We start from the raw sequence: 20,912 nt of genomic DNA on the forward strand, positions 1-20,912 counted from the left end.
GGTCCGAGAGTCTCTAGGCAGAGTCAGGGCTCCAAGAATGACCCCTGGCCTACTTTCCAGTAGGACAAAGTGTCCTTGTCTTCTCATCCCCAAACCACAACTGTTCAGATGGTTTTAAGTTAAATATGGCATTTTATAAACTTTCCCTGGCATTTTTAGTTAACATAAATGTTATGCTATAATTGCCAATATTAAAATGCAATTTAGGGTTTATTTCTACGTAATTAAATAATGCAATCACACATGTATATTTAATGGCACACCCAACTATAGCACTTAATTAAAGGGTCATTCAGTGTTTATTGTCCCTCCTTAGAGTAAATCATTGATTTAAAGAGAATACAAGAATGACATAAGAACTTTCCTGAACAGTCTAATTAGGAAACTAATGTTAATTATCTGAATGTAGTTTAATTGAATGACTTATTTTCAACTACCTTAGCTAAATAAAAGTAATTCTTAACCCGCTATTACAGAATTCAGGTAGCTATAAACAATTTTATCATATGATCCTCACTTAGCTTTGGAAAATAATTTCTGGATTAAAATAACTCAAGAAGAAAAATCATCTCAATATAGTTCACGTTCGTGAGGAAATATAATACACTACTTGGCATGTGTCCACAGGAAAAGTCTGGCTCCCAGATGCTTCTTGTCGGCCCACAGTGGACTCAACAATGTTTAAACAACTGACAATATGCACTCACAGCACTGACGACATAGGGACCAAAAATTCAGCAGGAGCCCGTCTCATGGGTATTTTCATATATTGAAAAGTCTTATCAAAACAAAACAAATCATAGACATACTTCACGAACCCAAAGATTCAACACTATCCAGTTAGGCTTTTTAAAAATAGATGTCAACAAAATTACAACAAAAATTTACGAATAAGATGATAAGCCACCGCAAGAAACACAAATAAAACAATGTTTTTGAACATGAGAAATATAAACTCTAATTTGATTTCTACATTAAAAGTCCAACAATAATTCTTTTCAGCAACAGATTAACTATTTCCATAGCTCATTCATGATAATCATGCAACTTATGTTAATATCCATGATTTCTGAAAAGCCATACTGTTGCTAACAACTGTTTCTATTACTTTGAAGCAAATAAAATTCCCAAATAAAATTACCACGTTTGACCTCCAAAAACAGTAACTTTATAAGACTCAAGGGTAATGTGAAACTTCAATGTTTCGACACCAAGGTGGTAGTCTAATTTTTTTAGATACATAATGTCTTTGCTCTTCATAACTAGCCCGCAAGTCTATCATTTAACTGGAATGCTACACTTTCTAACCAGGAAGATTCTGGGTAAAATCTACATCCTACTGTAGCACATCCGAGCATAAACAAAATACTGCTAATATTTAATATGAAATCAGCTGTCACAAATGTGGCCAACAGTGAAAAAGCCATGATACAAATCAAATTACTTGGTGAGATTTTTTCTGTTTCCAGATGACAAGTTTCTTGGAGATGATATTCTCTCTTAATAACAAATACCTTCTGTCACATGCTGTTTATGTCATGTAAGTTTCACAAATGAACAGTGCAAATACTGGGTTGACTTTCTGGGAGAGAAAATGACTGATTGGCATAGAAAATAAAATACATTATGTAAATTAGGTAGACTTCATTTGACTGGAATGTCAACCCTGTTTTTAAGATATATTCTCTCGTAACCACATTAACCTCATTTGACATGACCTTAAATGCAAATATGTTTTATTCTTGGCTTATGAAGCCAAGATGCATATTTGGATCTGGATGGATCTCCACCTTGATATGAATTTTGAGTCATTCTTTGTATAAATACAAATGTCATTTTTCTCCTAGGTAGTAATAAGCAGCCATTTAGGACCATTTACTTAATAAATTCAGCATCCATTTAAGATCTCTTCCTTTATAAGTTCAACAAAAGTCTCTTCTTGTCAAGAAGTAATTAATATTAAGAGTATAAAGCCAATTAGTACTCCAGAGATGGGCGATATTAGACACCTAGCACAGAGCCTTGCCTTGTAGTACATACGCAAATTTTTGTTTGACTTGAACGAAAGTTTATAAATCAAGCACTTACGATTATGCTAAGTATTGCGGTGTTTTTGCAATAATTGATTACTTATGATGAGAAATCCAACCTCCGGCAATATGGTCAACCAGGCTGAAACAGAATGTCTTCCCCCTTGCTTAAAGGGGAATACTGACCATCTGCAGGGTGGGGTGGAGGCTGGAGTTTTAACCTCTTCATGGGTCCAGAAGATAAGGCCTCGGCCAATGAGAAGCAGAAAGCTGGAAGTAAGACCCCCACCAGTCCATGGAAGTCACAAGAAAGCTTTGTGTCTTTCTAGGGCTCTGTAACGTGGTGGTCAGAGGGGGAGGGAGAGGGTTTCCTGTGAGAAATCAAAACCCCAAGCCTGAACAATGTGAGATCCAAATTTATACTATCTTCAAGTGTGGTATTCCAAGCCCAGGGATTTAACATAAAAACTGCGAAACTCCTGGGGCTCTGGCAGAAGCCAATGCAAAACCATTGTGCAGGAGCATTCCCAGGACCCAGGGCACACAGCGCTCCCACAGGGGCCGGGGAAAAGCTGATAAGCCCTGTGCTTGGCGCTAGCAGAAGAGACGCCCAAGTAAACAGGCGATTCCTGTGTGGCCAGCTCAATAGAAGTCAACATACTGGTAGAATGCTGTAAGAGCACAGCGGAGAGCTAGGAAATTCAGGAAAAGTCCAAGGAAACGCGCATCTTTATTTTTATAGCATTGCTAAGCTGGAGATTCAAAACACAAACTGCGCTAGTCTGGTCCCTTTGCTTTCACCCAGTGAAGGATGGATCCCCCTCGTGAAATTGTCTGGGGCTTTGGACCATCTGGTTTTTAATGTGTCAAGCAATGGGGTTTCTTCTGCCACTTCCTCTGGAAGGACTTTTTTGTTGTTGTTGTTGTTGGGGGGGGGGGGAGGGGAGATTTAAATATTCAGGGGACTTGGCAATTATTTTTAAAAGTCTTCCCCTTTCTGGTTAACTCTGAAATCTTTTCATGAATATAAATTCCCCTCTTTCCCTATGACATGAATATGCTATCACATATCCTCTAGTTTGGTAGATATAAACACTTTTTTAAGGGGCTTCGCTTAGTGAACTCCCCAATCTTAATCATTTTTACTTCCATCTTCAGAATGTACTTTAGGTGCTGTTCTGAGCCACATTTTGCTCATGGGATATGAGTAGCATTGAATGAGTAGGTCTTTTCAGATATTTCATCAGCTGGCATACACTTGGCTTTGATCTTTGTTTCTCATCAGTTTCTGTCAACTTTTCCAAAACTATTTCTTATTAAGTATTTGTTATATTTTATACTTCTATTTAACAAACTCTGAGTTTTATTGTTCAATACTGGATTCCCTAGTGCCTAGCACAGTGCCTAACATGAGTAATTGATAATAACTTGTATGAATAATGAAGCATTGAATTACTTATATCATGTGGGGCTTTTCTTTTTTCTTTTCTCATTTCATTTCCTTCAGTGCATTTATTAGAACATTAAATGATCTCTTCAGAATGCCTCTCAATTAATGCTGGACTCTTAGAAAATATTAATAAGCAACCAGGCTGAAAATTCACATATTTTAAAGTGTCTACACATGTATATTTACATACTTTGAGATTACTGTCTCTTATAGTTATGTCTTAAGCAATATAGGGAGATATATTGTATTATGGGTGTAAAATGACCTTTACCTTGACCCACATAATCAAGCGACATTTCCAGGAAGAACTGAGATGTAAGGTAATTTCTGAAAGGAAACATGGGCTGACCAGGGAAGTGAGATGAGGGATGTGAAATCAGGAGCAGGACATGTAAGCAGAGTACTGAGAAAAGGAGCCTGCCTAGTGAAGGAAAGGGTGTGGAGTGGAGAAGGGAAATAAAGGGCTTAATGTAAGCCACGACTGGCACTAGGAGCGAGCAAAATGAATACTGACCACAACCGTCCTGTTTTCTAGACCCTCCAGTGACTGCTCCATGCCCACTGAATCAAAGTAGTGGCTTGAAGGGTAATTTTTAACACCCCCTCATCCCGTATCAATCTAATTATTGATTCTTAAACGTTGTTTTGCTACTCTTAAAGCTGCTTATGCAACCTTCCATATCTGAGTTTATTTTTAAACATTAAGCTCATTATTTTCTTACTAGAGGCCTGGTGCATGAATTTCATGCATGGGGAGGGGGCGTGTTCCTCAGCCCAGCCTGCACCCTCTCCAATCCGGGACCCCTTGAACATCCCTCTCCCAATCTGGGACCACTGGCTCCTAACAGTTTGCTTGCCTGTCTGCCGGCCTGATCCCCCTAACTGCCCTCCCCTGCTGGCCTGATCACCCCTAACTGCCTCTGCCTTGGCCCCGCCACCATGGCTTTGTCTGGAAGGACATCTGGTCTAATTAGCATATTACCCTTTTATTAGTATAGTTACACTAGAGGCCCAGTGCACAGGATTCGTGCACTCGGGGGAGGGGGCGGGGGGGGGGGACTGCCTGCACCCTCTCGCAGTCCAGGAGCCTTCAGGAGATGTCCAACTGACTGCTTAGGCCCGCTCTAAGCTGGCAGTCCATCCTTAGCTCTGCCGCGGAGATAGGAGAGGCTCCCACCACTGCCGCCTCACTCGCTACACTCACCAGCCGTAAGCCCGGCTCTGGCTGAGTGCACTGACCACCAGGGTGCAGCTCCTGCGTTGAGAGTCTGCCCCTTGGTGGTCAGTGCACATCAAGCGACCGGTTGTTCCACTGTTCGGTCGATTTGCGTATTAGCCTTTTATTATATAGGATTAGGTGCTCTGATTTCTGTCCTTGCACATGTCCGCTTTTAAAAATCATAGTTATGATCCTGTGCTCTTTAGACCTACATTACCTGTAGTCTTTTATAAATGAGTGGAAGTATAGGAGAATGCCATTTTCTTCTCCACTTCCTGCTTGAGGTGACTAACCTACCATAGGGAACTAGTACTCTAGTCAGCCTGCTGTTCACAGATGATCTATCCTTAACGGTACAAAAGATGGATGGTATTAGAGCTATTCATCACTCAATGTATTTCATTTCATATGTTTATTTATTTGAGACTATGCTGACTGGAATAGTAATGTTAAATTTTAACAAGGTTTTGGGGAACCAGCCATACTTCAATGTACCACTGATAGTATACTGTTTAGTACCTCATTCTTTTCTTTATTTACTTTTTAAAATATATTTTTATTGATTTCAGAGAGTAAGGAAGAAGGAGAGAGAGAGAGAAACATCAATGATGAGAGAGAATCATTGATCAGCTGCCTCCTGCACACCCCAAACTGAGGATGGAGCCCACAGTCTTGGCATGTGCCCTGACTGGGAATCAAACTGTGACCCCCCTGGTTCATAGGTCAATGCTCAACCACTGAGCTATGCTGGTGGGGCAGTATCCCATTCTTTTGGGATTCTGCAGTAATTGGTGCTATTTGGAAAAGAATCATCATAAAGAATTTCTCCTAACTTAACTGACAGACCCCTCTAACTACAGACTACACAACTTAGGTATTACTTATTAACTTCTCATGAGGAAGGCACTCGTCTAAGTTCTCTAGGGGATGCCAAGACACACAAGTTTTGGTCCCTGTAAATAAGATAAGGATACGCTATACCGACCCATCCATTTGCTTGTTTGCTGAATAATCACATGAAAAGCAAACTATTAATACAAGATTTACAGAACAGTAGATAACAACATAAAAATGTCCCATTGTTGTTGTGATACCTTTTCAAATGAATGGTGCTACAGAAGGTAGCATGGATGGTGCGTTAGAGGCAGAATCAGCAGCAGTAGGCAACTGCCTGGACTAGGGGTAGGAATCAAGGATTGTTTTGAGGGGTTTTTTTTACTTTTTTATTTTTATCTTTGAAAATCTTTGTTACATAGGTCCTCCTTCCCCCTTACCCCTATTAACCTCTTCCAGCCCACTCCCTTCCATTCCCCCCACCCAGGCCCTCACCACCCATTGTCTCTGTCCACAGGTTATGCATATATGCATACACGTTCATTGGTTGATCTCTTCCCACCCAGCCTCCCTTGTTTTACTTTTTTAAACATGCGTGATGATTAATGCTGCTAATAGAAAGAGTAAATAAAGAAAGGAGAAAGAGCAGTGTTAGTAAGGAGGAGGATACATTTGATCTCAGGTACTAGTGTGACATGAGAGCCAAAAGTCACTTGAAATGTGAAGCCAAAGCTCAGAGGAGAGGCCCGATATGAAAATGTTGATGTATTATTCTTTCCGTGTTTTTTGTACATGTGTGCCAGTAAACACTTACTAGATAGCTAAAGACAAAAGTGATTCTTATCACATTTCTGTTGAAGAGGCAGCTATAGGCTAAAAGTTTGAACTCTAGAGTCAGAATGCCTGCGTTCAAACCCTAACTCCACCACTTCCTAGCTTGGGACCCTAAACAAGTTACTGAATCCTTGTGTGCCTTAGTTTCCTCACTTGTAAAATAGAGAAAGTAACAGTACCTAAGCCATAAAATATATGTGCTTATTAAATGAGATAATACTTAGGAAAGCACCTACCTGGCACTGAGTGTTAACCATGATTGTTATAATTACCATTATATCATCTTTTAAAATCTTTTGTTGAACTGGCTATTCAGTGAAGATGTTTCACTTTGTTACGTTGGTCTAACCACATGCATGCACACGAAGCCATACTTGAAGGTATAAAGCTGCCCAGAGAGAGAAAGGAGAGAAAGAGCACTCCAAGTCCAGTTTTGTCATCACCTGGGACCATGAAGCGGCATTTGATGTCCATGGGCAGCCCCACGTAATTATAGATGCCAGTCTCACTTTAGTAATTCAGCACACATCTTTCGACTGTCATTTATGCCCACAAGACTGTGTTAAAGATCAATTCTGTCCCACAGAGGTCCTGCTTGGCCTGGCTTTTACCCAGCTCTCCAGTCTCACTCTAACCTCTCCCTGCGCGGCTCCCTGTGGCTCTCCTTCTGATTCCGAAACCCTCAGCATCCTCCAGCCTCGGGGCCTTTGCAGTACTGGGTGTCACCCGTGCCTAGAGCAGTGATGGCGAACCCATGACACGCATGTCAGAGGTGACACGCGAACTCATTTTTTTGGTTGATTTTTCTTTGTTAAATGGCATTTAAATATAAAAAATAAATATCAAAAATATAAATCTTTTACTATGGTTGCAAATATCAAAAAATTTCTATATGTGACACGGCACCAGAGTTAAGTTAGGGTTTTTCAAAATGCTGACATGCTGAGCTCAAAAGGTTCGCCATCACTGGCCTAGAAGGTACTTCATTTGGTTTGTTGCATTTGCTAGTTTTATCTCAGAGGTTTCAGTTTACATGTCACCTCATCCTTGACCATGAAATATAACATAGTTCCTCCTTTCACGCCATCCTCTTACCTTCGTAGCACTTAGATAAGATAATCTGTCATTATCTTAATAGAGACCACCAAGTCTGCCTTTTTCCTGCCTAAAGCTTCAATAAGCATTGTTGAAGCAATTAATTAAATGCATAATAAGAACTAATGATGAGAAGAAAAGACAGAGTAGAAACAAAAAGCTTCACTATTATAGAAATAAAGGATAAATAGGAAAAACCACCTGGAACAATCAGCAAGCATCAGGAGGAGAGGAAATCTAAAACAGCACGACGGGCCCGGGGCCAGGTGGCTCTGTTGGTTGGAGCCTCATCCCACACACCGAATTGTTGTGAGTCCAATTCTCAGTCAGGACACATACGCAGGCTGCGGGACTGATCCCTGCTTGAGATGAGTATGGGAAGCAACTGATTGACGTCTCTCTCTCTCTCTCTCTCTCTCTCTCTCTCTCTCCCTCCCTCCCTCCCTCCCTTCCATCCCTGGTTAGGGTGTGAATGGGAGGCAACTGAAATAAATAAATTTTAAAATAAATAAAAACTGCCAAGGTCTTTATTTATAAATATTAACTGTAACAAGAAAACAAAATGGGAAAGGCCAAAGGGGGAGACAGTTTCAAAAAGAAAGGGGTGGCCAGGAAAATAAAACTTCCCGAGATGAATTTGAGGACAGAGACCACTGACTGGGAGACCGGTAACTTCGAGGAAGCTGTTTCGGTTAAGGCAGTGGCTCTCCACCTTCTGGCCCTTTAAATACAGTTCCTCATGTTGTGACCCAACCATAACATTACTTCTGTTGCTACTTCATAACTGTAATGTTGCTACTGTTATGAGTCGTAATGTAAATATCTGATATGCAGGATGGTCTTAGGCGACCCCTGTGAAAGGGTCGTTCGACCGCCAAAGGGGTCGCGACCCACAGGTTGAGAACCGCTGAGTGAAGGAATAAGGATGGAAAACGGAAGTGCCAGGGGTGAGGGAGTGAGCAGTGAAGAGACACCATGAAGACAGGGGCCGAACTAAGCCCTCCCACGAATTGAATGCTAATGAGAAACAGAATTGAGTTGTAGGATTATGAAAAGAGGCCCAGACAAGGGGGCAGGAGATGTGGGATCTGGTTCCAAAGAGCCCACAAGCGCCGCTCTGCATCCCAGTCTCCTTATTCACCTCCTAGAAAAATGCTCTGCCCCACCTCACCTCCTGTAATCAGGAACAAGCATGTCAAACTCGCAGCCAACGGGCCGCATGCCTGAAGGAGATATTTGTAAGAGTTCTAATGAGGTTCTAATAAGGAGGAGCAAATCTATAGAAAAAAATGTCTTATCTGAAACAAAATCAGGTAAAATTTCACTTAAGTTTAAGTTAGACTGGTTCCCCCCCTTTACTGAAGGCTGTAGCACTTACTCCACTGTAGCCCTTGCTGAGGCCAGATATGAAGAGCGTTATATTTATCACTGACATTTTGCTGAACTTGTCCATTCTTATTAATCATGGCTTTAAAGTAAGCAGCTGAGTTCTCTTAGGAAGTTGATATTCCCAGCAGACCTATCTGCAAAAACAGTGGAGCCTGCTGCTCTCCTGCTGCAGTCTGAGTCTGTTCGTGGAGGGCGTGTGTGTGTGTGTGTGTGTGTGTGTGTGTGTGTGTGTGTGTGTTCTGGAAGCTAAAGAAAACAACCAAATCCATTTTTGTGAAGCCACTACAAACTTGATCATAGTCTGTCTTCTGAAAGCACGAAGGAGTTGAAAACAAAAGCAGGCTCTGATCGGCTTATATTCTCCATGGGATGCAAATCATATCTGCGGAATGAAGACTCCAGTTACAAAGCCTGATACAGAGGTGACTGGAAGCAATGCCTTACACTAATTGTTGAGATTTCTGGGGCTCACAGATAAAGGACTCAATTAGGTACAGATACAAAACCTACAGTGTGCATAACTGACCTCTGGCACCATTTTAGGATTCTTCATCTAAGGTTCACAGAAAAATCTTAATAGCCGGCCCTGTTAGTGGAATTGTTCTTCTTGCTTTTAAATGTTAGCATTTTAGTCTGATGAGAGTGGTAGACATTTGCTTACCTTTTGGTTCAGAATTTTTAATATGATTCTAATGGGTACCCTAGGCCAGTGGTCGGCAAACTCATTAGTCAACAGAGCCAAATATCAACAGTACAATGATTGAAATTTCTTTTGAGAGCCAAATTTTTTAAACTTAAACTATATAGGTAGGTACATTGTTATTAACTTAATTAGGGTACTCCTAAGGCTTAGGAAGAGCCACACTCAAGGGGCCAAAGAGCCGCATGTGGCTCGCGAGCCCTAGGCAATGTAAACATAAATATGTGAGTCCCAAAATTTAGAATTTGGTGGCTAAATAATCCAAATATTCAATAATGTCTTAGTGATTCAAATTGGTTCTTTAAAAAGAAAAATCTGATCTTTTTTTCATAGAGTCCTTTTCTCTTGTTGAAGTTTCTAGTCCTTCTTTTGTTCTCTTTAATCATTTTAAACACACTTATTTTATAGTCTTTTTTTCTGGTTGTTCCCTCATCTCCAGTTCTTTAAGGATTAATTCTCTCATATGTCTCATTCATCCCCATTTCCCTGGAACTCTGGGTAAAGCACCAGGCCACCAGTTTTTATCTGTACTGTTTTCATTGTCTCTCAGAGCTACATACATTGTAATTTCCACTGTGATTCCCTCTTTAAACTCAAGAGCTCTTAGAAGATTATTTTTCAGCCTCCAAACATGGGGGGTGGGGGTGGGGGAGAGACATGGTTAATTCTAACGATCTTTTCAGTGTTGATTTCTAATTAAATTTCACTGTAGTTAAGGAACATAGTCTGTATGATACAGATTCATTAAAATGTGTTGAGATTTCAATTGTGAACTTATATAGCATCAGTTTCCATGAGTATTCTATGTGTATTGAAAAGTACATCCTCTTATCTAGATAAATTAGATAAAATCAGCAACTCTATAATAACACTAAAACCACATTATACTCAACAAAGATAAAAATATAAACAATTAGATGTATGCAGTGACCCTAATATATGAATGTTTTCTTTATATTCTATAACTTCAGATAACCCTCTCAGCAGAGTTCAGAGTTAAAACCATCCAAAAAAAAACGGACTCTCATCTAGTTAACTACTTGGGAAAAAATTAATCACAACGTATATTATAACTTTATCATTCAGTACCATAGTTTAGAAAAGAGAAGGCCAGCAGACTGCCTGAATTAACATATTAAAATGATGAATATAGGTGGTTCCATGAAAGTCAACTGGTATCTTTCCATTGAATTCTAAAGAAGGAATGAAAAAAATTCTTTGGTGAAACCAGAGCTTACCATCACTTATAATGATGTTAATGCCAAAGGCATATATTAACCTGGTAATATGACTGACCATCTTTCCGCAAGAAAATAGAGCTGAAATGTATTTTAGGGGTTTTAAGCACTTATTGGTGATGTTAGCATTTGTGTCCACTTGCTGGAGAGTACTCCAAATTTAAATACCCAAAGTGTTCTTTTTTATGTATACATAGGAGTTTCACTGCAAAAAAAATTAACAGCTGCCTTTTGCTTCATATTCCATTTTCAATACAGATAGTAGGACTGAATAAATTTAAAATGAAATTGAATGATCAAAGGAGAAAAACATCCTTTTCTGGCTCAGATTAGTTCAATCTGTCATTAAAATTTTTAAAAAGGAGGCTGAAACCGGTTTGGCTCAGTGGATAGAGCGTCGGCCTGCGGACTGAAAGGTCCCAGGTTCAATTCCGATCAAGGGCATGTACCTTGGTTGCGGGCACATCCCCAGCGGGGAGTGTGCAGGAGGCGGCTGATCGATGTTTCTCTCTCATCGATGTTTCTAACTCTCTATCTTTCTCCCTTCCTCTCTGTAAAAAATTAATAAAATATATTTAAAAAATTTTTTTTTAAAAAGGAATGAATTAACACTTTTAAAAAAGAGGTTAATGGAACTGGAAATTTGTCTTCCTGCTTTATGTTGTGCCCTCCCCTTTAGTCTACTTGCCAGAGGATTTCAAATGCAATTCCCCTGAAAACTACAGATTAATAGACTAATGAGTGGTTTCCATTCTTATTACTGGGCTAATTCTATTCAGTCTATATCTAGAAAAATCTTTTTTGTTTCTGTCGCTTCTGTATAATTTCCTGACATAAAAAAAATAAAAAAAATTAAAAAGCAAGTGACATGGTAACTGGAAAAGATGAGTAAGTTGGGCTAATTTCTGTGGCAATTTCCCACATACTATTTTCTCTTTTCAAGATTCAAAAATCTAATAAAAATGCTCCTCCGCATTTCTAATGGAAAATGAGCAATTACTTCTGAAATTTGTGCTAAGCCAAATGAACTCATTACTGTGTTATGGAACAGTTTAACGCACTTTGATCAATACATTAGCTCTGAAAACACAAACATGCTAGAGTAATATCACAATGGAAGCAAACCTGACTTGGCCTATGCTCATAGGTCCTAAGACATAAAAGGTGTCAAAACAGTAGGGTATTTGAAGAAAAAGGCACATACTTTTAATTTTCCCCAGAAATCTCGCACTCTCAAATTTTCTGTACATATGTAAAATCCCCTAAATGCAAAGAAATCTTAAAAATTTATTCTTACTCTTTTATGAAGTTAGTTAAAAATTAATGAACAAGAAATTAAAGAGAAGCTGCTGTAATAAAGTTAGAATATTCTAACTGAAAAACAATTACAATGAAACTACTTATATTCCCATAGATTATAAACATTTTTCAGGGGATATTTTGCAATACAATTTTTTAAACAGTGTTTTCTTCTTTTTACTCTTGAGACTTAAACACTGTAGGTTTATTTTACATTAAAAATACATTTATTAGAATCAGCGCTGTACTTTCTCAGTAGAACTCTGTGATTTAAAGTAATATGTATTGAATGCTTAGATTTTTCTTCAAACATACAATAGGCTTTATCTTTCAACTAAGGCGATTAGTTTTCAACTATATGTAATTGACAGAAAGTTGTGTTGAAATGGTCATATTTATTAATTCTGGGAATTTAACCAGTCAGATTTCTGAGAAATGCAGTTCTTTGTACAGAACTGGAAAAACACCAAGAGTTTGTAAATACATTCACTGCTTTTCTACTGTTTTCACTTCCTCTCAGAATTATATTCCTATTTCACCCAAGTGAAAGCAATTAGCTTAATTTTTATCCTGGAGGCAGGATTTTTTCTTTTTAAAGGAAAAAAAGTTACCTTTCTAGGTTTAGATATTTAATCAAATAAAAGCTCTACTAAGAGGCAACTTTAGGGCTTTTACTAAGAAAAATCCCCTCTGTAGCAACTGGCTGAAACTTGACAAACTTGAACTGTGCAGATGCTGAAGTGGGTCTCGGTTCCACTGGGGAAGAAAGAAGACTACACATTCCTCAGCTGCCTGCATCAGCTTCCTTCCCGGGGGCACAGTTGCAGGCTCTACAAGCTCAATCACTTTGTACAGCAACTGGTATCCCAGGCAGGGGCCACGGAATCCCAAAGCAGCTTAGGTTTCTTCCAGTACCTCAGCAAGAAATAAGACTAAAGAGTAACCAGTTTTTTCCAACAATCATATGGCCCCAGGCCAAAAAAAGGGGAAAAGAAGAACATCTGTAGTGAGAGAAAATAAAAGATGTTTCATATTTTTAAGATTTTAAGCTACTTCCAGGAGATTTTCACTGGGCCTTTATTATAAAAATTAGAGGCCTGGTGCACAAAATTCATGCACAGGGGTGGGGGGAGGTCCCTCAGCCCAGCCTGCACCCTCTCACCCTCTTGCAATCGGGACCCTATGGGATCCGGCCTAAACGGGCAGTTGGACATCCCTCTCGCAATCTGGGACCTCTGGCTCCTAACTGTTCACCTGCCTGCCATCTGAATACCCCTAACCACTCTACTTGCCTGTTTGATCGCCCCTAACTGCTTGCCTGCCTGCCTGATCACCCCTAATCACCTCTGTCTCCGCCCCTGCCACTGCAGCTTTGTCTGGAAGGATGTTCGGAATGATGTCCGGAAGGTCATTTGGGTGTCCGGTCTAATTAGCATATTATGCTTTTATTATTATAGATGACTATGAATGTTTGATCTTTATTCTTTACCAATATTTTATTTGGGAGCATGAGGAGAGAATGATCAAGTTAAAGAAACACAACTTAATTAACAGCTAAACAACAACTGTACTGTGACTCATTCATTGCAGGGTTTTAAAGTAGTGAAAAGTACATGACAATAATATATTTAAAGAGATTATACTCTTCCATTTGACATCAGTATACATTCTCACAAGCTCTTAAGAACATTTTTAAACTAAAATAATTGTATTAATGATATGGTGTGGTAAAAGCAAGCAGAGAATAGTCTTTCCTACTTGAGGATGACTAATGCTATGGCAGATGTCATTTCCTTAGGATAAATCAGAAAGGAGGAGCTATAAACACATAGCTCATTAAAATTAACAAAAATATACAGGTTACTATTCCCCACAAAGGTATGCTTTTATACTAACTGTCTTCTTCTGGGGTAGTGAAAGACAATATGTAGACACATATTTTGAGTAGTTTTTATATTTTGAATGTATAATACCATCAAAATCACTAATTCTTGCCCAACTAGCATGGCTCAGTGGTTGAGCATTGACCTATGAACCAGGAGGTCACAGTTCAATTCCCAGTCAGGGCACATGCCCAGGTTGTGGGCTCGATCCCCAGTGTGGGGTGTGCAGGAGGCAGCCAATCAATAATTCTCTTTCATCATTGATGTTTCTATCTCTCTCTCCCTCTCCCTTCCTCTTTGAAACCAATAAAAATATATTTTAAAAACTCACTAATTCTTACTTATTCAGAAAATTATTCTTTGACCTCATATAAGCATTGGTAAAAATTTACCAGATACAATAATGAAAATAATAGTGATGTACAATTTATTGTGGACTTTCTATGATTCAAGCATGGTACTGAGAGCTTTATATACAAAAGCTACCCCCCCCCCCCATGGTATTCTTCCCATTTTATAAGTGAAGAAATTGACTTTTAAAGTCACAGGGCTAGATGGTACAGTCAGAATTTAAACTTTCTGATTCTAAAGTCCATATGCTAGTTATTATGCTCTACTGACTTCAATGAAAATGACATATGTACATTAATTTGGAACATTTTAAGTATTTTTGAAATCAATTTTAAGGTTTACACTATGTCATTAAATTGTTCTATTCAGAGAAAAATAGCCTCTCTAGATTATGTTAAAGGATTACTAGTATACTGCTTATAACCCTTTTTATTCTCTGCAGATTTTTAATGGCCAGAAAAGGGGCTCATTTCATCTAGAGTAATGCAATAATTCCCTGAATGTTTTCATATTCTAAGTATCCTAAGCTCCACACGCCTATCTTTCTATTTTAGGTTGACCTTAAAACTATAATTGAAATAAGCTAATAGACAATTAATTTTGTTATGAAACAGATACCAAGGCATACAAACACTAAAGCATGCTTGAAAGCACAGAATAAGAAAACATTCTTATCGATGAAATATGAAATAAGAAAAATCCAAATTTTAAAGGGCCTTTGTTTATAGTTCAACAATATACCTCTAAGACAGTGGTTCTCAACCTACCTAATGCCACAACCCTTTAATACAGTTCCTCATGTTGTGGTGATCCCCAACCATAAAATTATTTTCATTGCTACTTCATAGCTATAATTTTGCTACTGTTATGAATTATAATGTAAATATCTGATATGCAGAATGTATTTTCATTGTTACAAACTGAACATAATTAAAGCATAGTGATTAATCACAAAAACAATATGTAATTATATATGTGTTTTCCGATGGTCTCAGGCAACCCCTGTGAAAGGGTCGTTCGACCCCCAAAGGGGTCGCAACCCACAGGTTGAGAACCGCTGCTCTAAGACAATGCTATACACTAGAGCGAGGTGGAATACATGAGGCAGAAGCTGTTGACATATGGGGTGTGCACAGAACTTCTGGTTAATGGAAGTTCCAAGATGTATAAATAAAAAATGATGTGTGAGTTGGTGGAAAAAACTGTAAAGCAAGTCAATTTTTTAATTAAAAAATTATGTAGCATAAACAATGCTAATGAGCCAAAAGTCCCATGAGATTAGGACTGTATCTGCTTCATTTTAACATTCCGTTCACTTTTCATAAGTGTACATCCACTCACTTGAAATACCTCAAGCAGAACTCTTTTTGTAAAATAGAATTTTAAAGATTTTCTTTGCCCTTGTTCTTAATAGCTCATCATTTTCTACTTAAGTTGTCAACTTGATGACATTAAAAATAAAGAAAAGTTCTCAAATCCTAAATGAATAACCAGACAATAAATACCTGGAAGTTCTTCATAAATTTCATCATCAATTGGTTGACTGCTGGCTAGTGAACTGCTGGTTGGTAGAGGGTGATCAACATCATCATATAATTCTCCTCCTTCTTCATCCTCCTCAGGAATAATATCAGATCCCATATCTACAAAACACGTTTTGGGAAGCAAGCATCTTGAATGTGTAATGCCATTAAACTCATTAATGCTTACTTGTTCATCACTTGTAAAAAATGCAAAAGAGATTTTCAAAACCCTATTTTCTAACTGAATGTAGCCTTACAAAAATCACAAGATCATTATATGCTATATCTTTAACTTAAAACATTTTAAAAAACTGATTTGTGCATAAATATGGGAATTTCAAATTGCCAATTGGAACTTACAGAATACTTTTCTAAATCTACAGTCAATGGTCTGTATTAATACCAGTCATGTATGTCCCCTGGTCATTCTCACAGAAATTCAATAAGCTTTTGACATACAAAAATCCAAATCCTTCAGTTATTCAGTATTTAAAGGCTGCAATAACTTGTTCAATTGATTGCTCTTACCTTGTAATACAAATTTCAGCTGCTGTACCCATTCTTCGGCATCTTTGGGAGAAGCTGCTGTGAACTAATAAAAAAACAAACAATAACAAGAAAAATCACCACAGTAGAAAAGAAAGTATGTCCCATTCTTATCATTTCTTGAAGACCATTAGTAATTCTTTTCATGTCTAGTACTACTTTTCTTGCAAGGATGCTTCTTATAATGTACAGTTAATTTTGACAAATTTACGTAATTGAAGCAGAGGATGATGGATTTGAAACTCTGATCAGCAGCTGGCAGCTGTGCAGGAAAAAAAGCTGCTTCTCTCCATCAATGTCAAAGACAGAACTGATGAACAAAATTTGCCCTTGACAATTAGAAGACACCCATGAATTTCTTTAGACTGCTGGGTACAGTTTTCTTAAAAATGTTCTTGTCAGATTCCAACACACTATCTGACAACTTAATTAACTGGCTTTCAACTGCAATCTCAGATATTTAAAACTTATTAAACATACATTCCATATTGATGCTCGCTGATAGCTCCTGAATTGCAAAGCTGATTCGTGCTTTCATTTTCTCCCACAACCCTAAGCCATGCAATCTGCATTAACACTCTGATAGTTTTCTTTTGATAATTTCACTCTTTCTGCTATGTAATTCTTTTAAGAAATCACACGGTTCTCTTAAAAGAGACATAAAATGCAACATGTGAGGTAACTGATAAATTACATATTCACTTGTTCTCTTTCAAGAAGATATCACTTGAACTAATCTGAATTTTTTAAAATGTATTACCTCCATAGTGAATGTTCAATGCATAAAAACCAATATTTTTTTATTATTAACATGTCAGGGAGAGTTGTTTCAACAAAATGTTAATGTCTTTATAAATGAAATCAGAACATTTTATCAACTTAATTTCAAAACAACATAAAAACTCCCACCTGATAGACACGTTTATCAGGAGCAGCGATTTCGAAACAGCAATCTTTCTTTGCGTCCTTCCTAAGAGTGTTATTCATTCTGACGTGGTAGCCATCAATTGCAAATTCACCTTTCTGCTGTTTATCTGTGGAAGATAAAATGAAAGTCAAAATTTCATTTCTTACAGTTGAGTACAAATGGCCAATTATCTTTTATTTAGATTTTCTTTGTCAATTCTGGGAGTCATTTTTGGTAATATTGCTTTCGTAACATAATGCTTAAATAATGTTTCTAGATATCACTTTTAATTCTAAAAGCACATAAGTATTTGGGATGGTTGAGTTTAAAAAGGATATATTAGTGAACCGGAGGAAGAGGTCTGAAGATAGTGGTCTTATTTAGAAGGAAGGATATATTAGTGAACCGGAGGAAGAGGTCTGAAGATAGTGGTCTTATTTAGAAGGATCTATGGAAATAAGACACTTTTATGTACAAAAATTTCAAGAACTGGAGCTCTTGAATTTCCTCTACAAACCCGTGGTTCTTTCAGAGTTAGTAGGCCAGTAGGGAACCTGACTAGATGAAGATTCCTGGGCTTTATTTACCACTATCTCTTCTCATCACCATCTTCCCTCACCACCCCTCTAAAGCCTCTAAAATGCAACTTTTCTTTTAAAAAATTCCTAAATTCACATGAATTAAATTCTAAATTTGAAAAACAAAGCAGAACAAAACAAAATTAATTATTAAAAGATGTGAGGGGATAACAAAGTATTTGGATGGAGAGGAGTGGTAAAGCAAGTAGAGAAGCATTAGTTACTAAAACCAAACTAAAGAAAGTAGTTTCTTAACCAGTCAGTGAATAATTAAACTAGTAAAGCACATTTGAATCTCATATGATGAAGTGTCAAAAGAAAACACGAATTGAGCTTCAGTCAGATACTAAAGAAAAATAAAGCAGGAATACAACAACGGATTTGATACGCTGATCTAATAAAATTAGCTTTCCTATTTCACCCAGTTATGCCATTTTCATAGAAAAGCTGTGCAGCTCTAGGTCTATTTTCTAGATTATTTTCTAGTTTAAATAATAAGGACAGCTGTCTTTCTTTTTTAAAAAATATATTTTATTGATTTTTTTAAAATATATTTTATTGATTTTTCACAGAGAGGAAGGGAGAGAGAGAGAGTTAGAAACATCGATGAGAGAGAAACATCGATCAGCTGCCTCCTGCACATCTCCTACTGGGGATATGCCCGCAACCCAGGTACATGCCCTTGACCAGAATCGAACCTGGGACTTTTCAGTCCGCAGGCCGACGCTCTATCCACTGAGCCAAACCGGTTTCGGCTTTTATTGATTTTTTACAGAAAGGAAGGGAGAGGGACAGAGAGTTAGAAACATCGATGAGAAATATCGATCAGCTGCCTCCTGCACACCCCCGACTGGGGATGTGCCCGCAACCAAGGTACATGCCCTTGACAGGAATCGAACCTGGGACCCTTGAGTCCACAGGCCGATGCTCTATCCACTGACCTAAGCCAGTCAGGACACAGCTGTCTTTCTTACTGAGCTCAGGGCAAATATACAAATGCTTCCACATTGTGGGGTGATGGGCTCTCTCAGCTCAATGTACCAAATAATATACATCTCCTTTTCTTAAATATACTAATTTAATGCCTGAAGTAACATACATTTTTAAAAGGTTTTCCGGATTACATCTTGTTCAAAACATCAAATGGAAAAATCATCTGAGTTAGCAATTCCTGACTTAAATCTGGACATTCTAATCATTTTCATTCATAATTTACATCTCTTTGGTTGATTGAATAAACAATTCAGATTTTAAAATGTGAAGTCTGCTTTGTGGAAACAGTCTACAATGAACTCAGAAAAATTCTAAAAGTTAACACAGCATTTACTAAAATATGCTTTATGGGATATGAATAGGCTTCTATGATCAAGTAAGTTTGGGAAATTCTGAATTAAATAAACTTAAAGAGGTTTTGTTAGTGCAGGCCTTCTTTAGGTCCTTAATATATGCACATATTAATTGACTTTCTAGGAGAAAGATTTAGAATGCAGCATTTCCCAAAATTACTTGCCCATGGAACCCTTTTTCACAGAACATTTTATGGAACGGTAATCCCAGGACATGTTTTGCAAAATACCTTGCTAGGACAACAATATTGGGGAACAACTATCATAATAATCCTATATAATAAAAGCCTAATATACTAAATGTCCAGTCGTCCAGTTGGCCGTTCAACCAATCAAAGCATAATATGCTAATGATATGCTAAGGCTGCTCAACCACTTACTATGACATGCACTGACCACCAGGGGGCAGACGCTCTGACTGGTAGGTTAGCTTGTTGCTGGGGTCCTGCTGATCATGACTGAGCAAGAAGGGCCAGACATGCCCTGGAGTCCTCCCACAGTCCCTCCCCGGCTGGCCAACCTCCCCGGTCCCTCCCTGGCTCTGATGGTGGACCAGTGGAGTCCCTCGGACTGGCCTGCGCCCTCTCGCAATCCGGGACCCCTGGGGGATGTCAGAGAGCCAGTTTCGGCCCAGTCCCACAAGGGGAGTGCTGCTCATCCAGAAGCCAGGCTCATGGCTGGCGAGCGCAGCGGCGGTGGCGGGAGCCTCTCCTGCCTCTGAGGCAGTGCTAAGGATGTCTGACTGATAGCTTAGGCCTGCTCCCCGTGAGAGGGTGCAGACCGGGCTAACAGGACCCCCCCGCCCAAGTGCACGAATTTTGTGCACCAGGCCTCTAGTAATAATAATAAATGGTAAGCACAGTTAGTTCTTCTAATATTCTCAAAGAAGACTAAGTCATTCATCCACTCATTCAACAAATTTATACTGAACACTCAGAACAAGCGAGGTGGCATTATAGGTAAAGTGAGACAGAAGCTAGTAACACCTTACCAGACCTTTCCTACCTTCTCATAAGTGCTCCTGAAGCATTAATGATCCACTAGACTGCAAATGGATTAAGTTTTCACTACAAGATATGAAAGTAGTCAGAAGCAACTAATACCTAGACCTATTCAGCTGATTGCTGAGTATTAGAGGATAAATAATCATATAAACATCCAAGTAGGGGTAGGAGTATAGTACCAGAAAGACTGAAGAAAATGGAGGGACATTCATTACTCTTTCTCAATAGCTTTTGCAAACCCATAACCATAAAGTAGCCATATTTCCAATTAGCCAGTGTGAGATAGGAAGCTCAAGACATGAAATGAGCAAAATATGGCTATGATAAGACCCTGGTCTTCTCCCTTCACACCAACCTCTCTTTGAGACAGAGACAAAGGAGAAACCTTAGCATTCAATGGCAATTCATAATAATTCATAAATAGGTTAGTTCCCCAGTGCAGGGATAGTTTCAAGGTTACCTGTTGACTTGAGGCAGATTGTTAAAAATAGTAACCTGCCAATCACAAGAGAAATACGGTCATATAAGTTCATCTACTCAGACTTCAAAAGATGAATAAAATATTTCATTTCAGTGAACTTCCCAAATAGCAGAAGGTTATTCCTTTAAGTGCCCAAGCTCTAAAATGTTAGTAATTATAATGGAAATTTTTCTGAAATATATATTTCCCCACTTCTCAAACAATT

At 38.4% G+C, this 20,912-nt stretch overlaps 1 protein-coding gene across 1 annotated transcript in view; it reads right to left on the reverse strand.

Moving 5' to 3' along the window:
* The window catches only part of SKAP2 (src kinase associated phosphoprotein 2), a gene marked incomplete at its 5' end in the record, with an annotated part of 151,879 nt that overhangs the window by 36,105 nt on the left and 94,862 nt on the right, over nt 1–20,912 (reverse strand). The window contains 3 exons of the mRNA XM_081102291.1: nt 15,828–15,965; nt 16,374–16,437; nt 17,301–17,425. Of these exons, the coding sequence (XP_080958417.1) occupies nt 15,828–15,965; nt 16,374–16,437; nt 17,301–17,425 (327 nt within the window). The remainder of the gene's footprint in view (nt 1–15,827; nt 15,966–16,373; nt 16,438–17,300; nt 17,426–20,912) is intronic.

The sequence above is a fragment of the Myotis nattereri genome (assembly GCF_964212035.1).
Source record: "Myotis nattereri genome assembly, chromosome: 11".
NCBI lineage: Eukaryota > Metazoa > Chordata > Mammalia > Chiroptera > Vespertilionidae > Myotis > Myotis nattereri.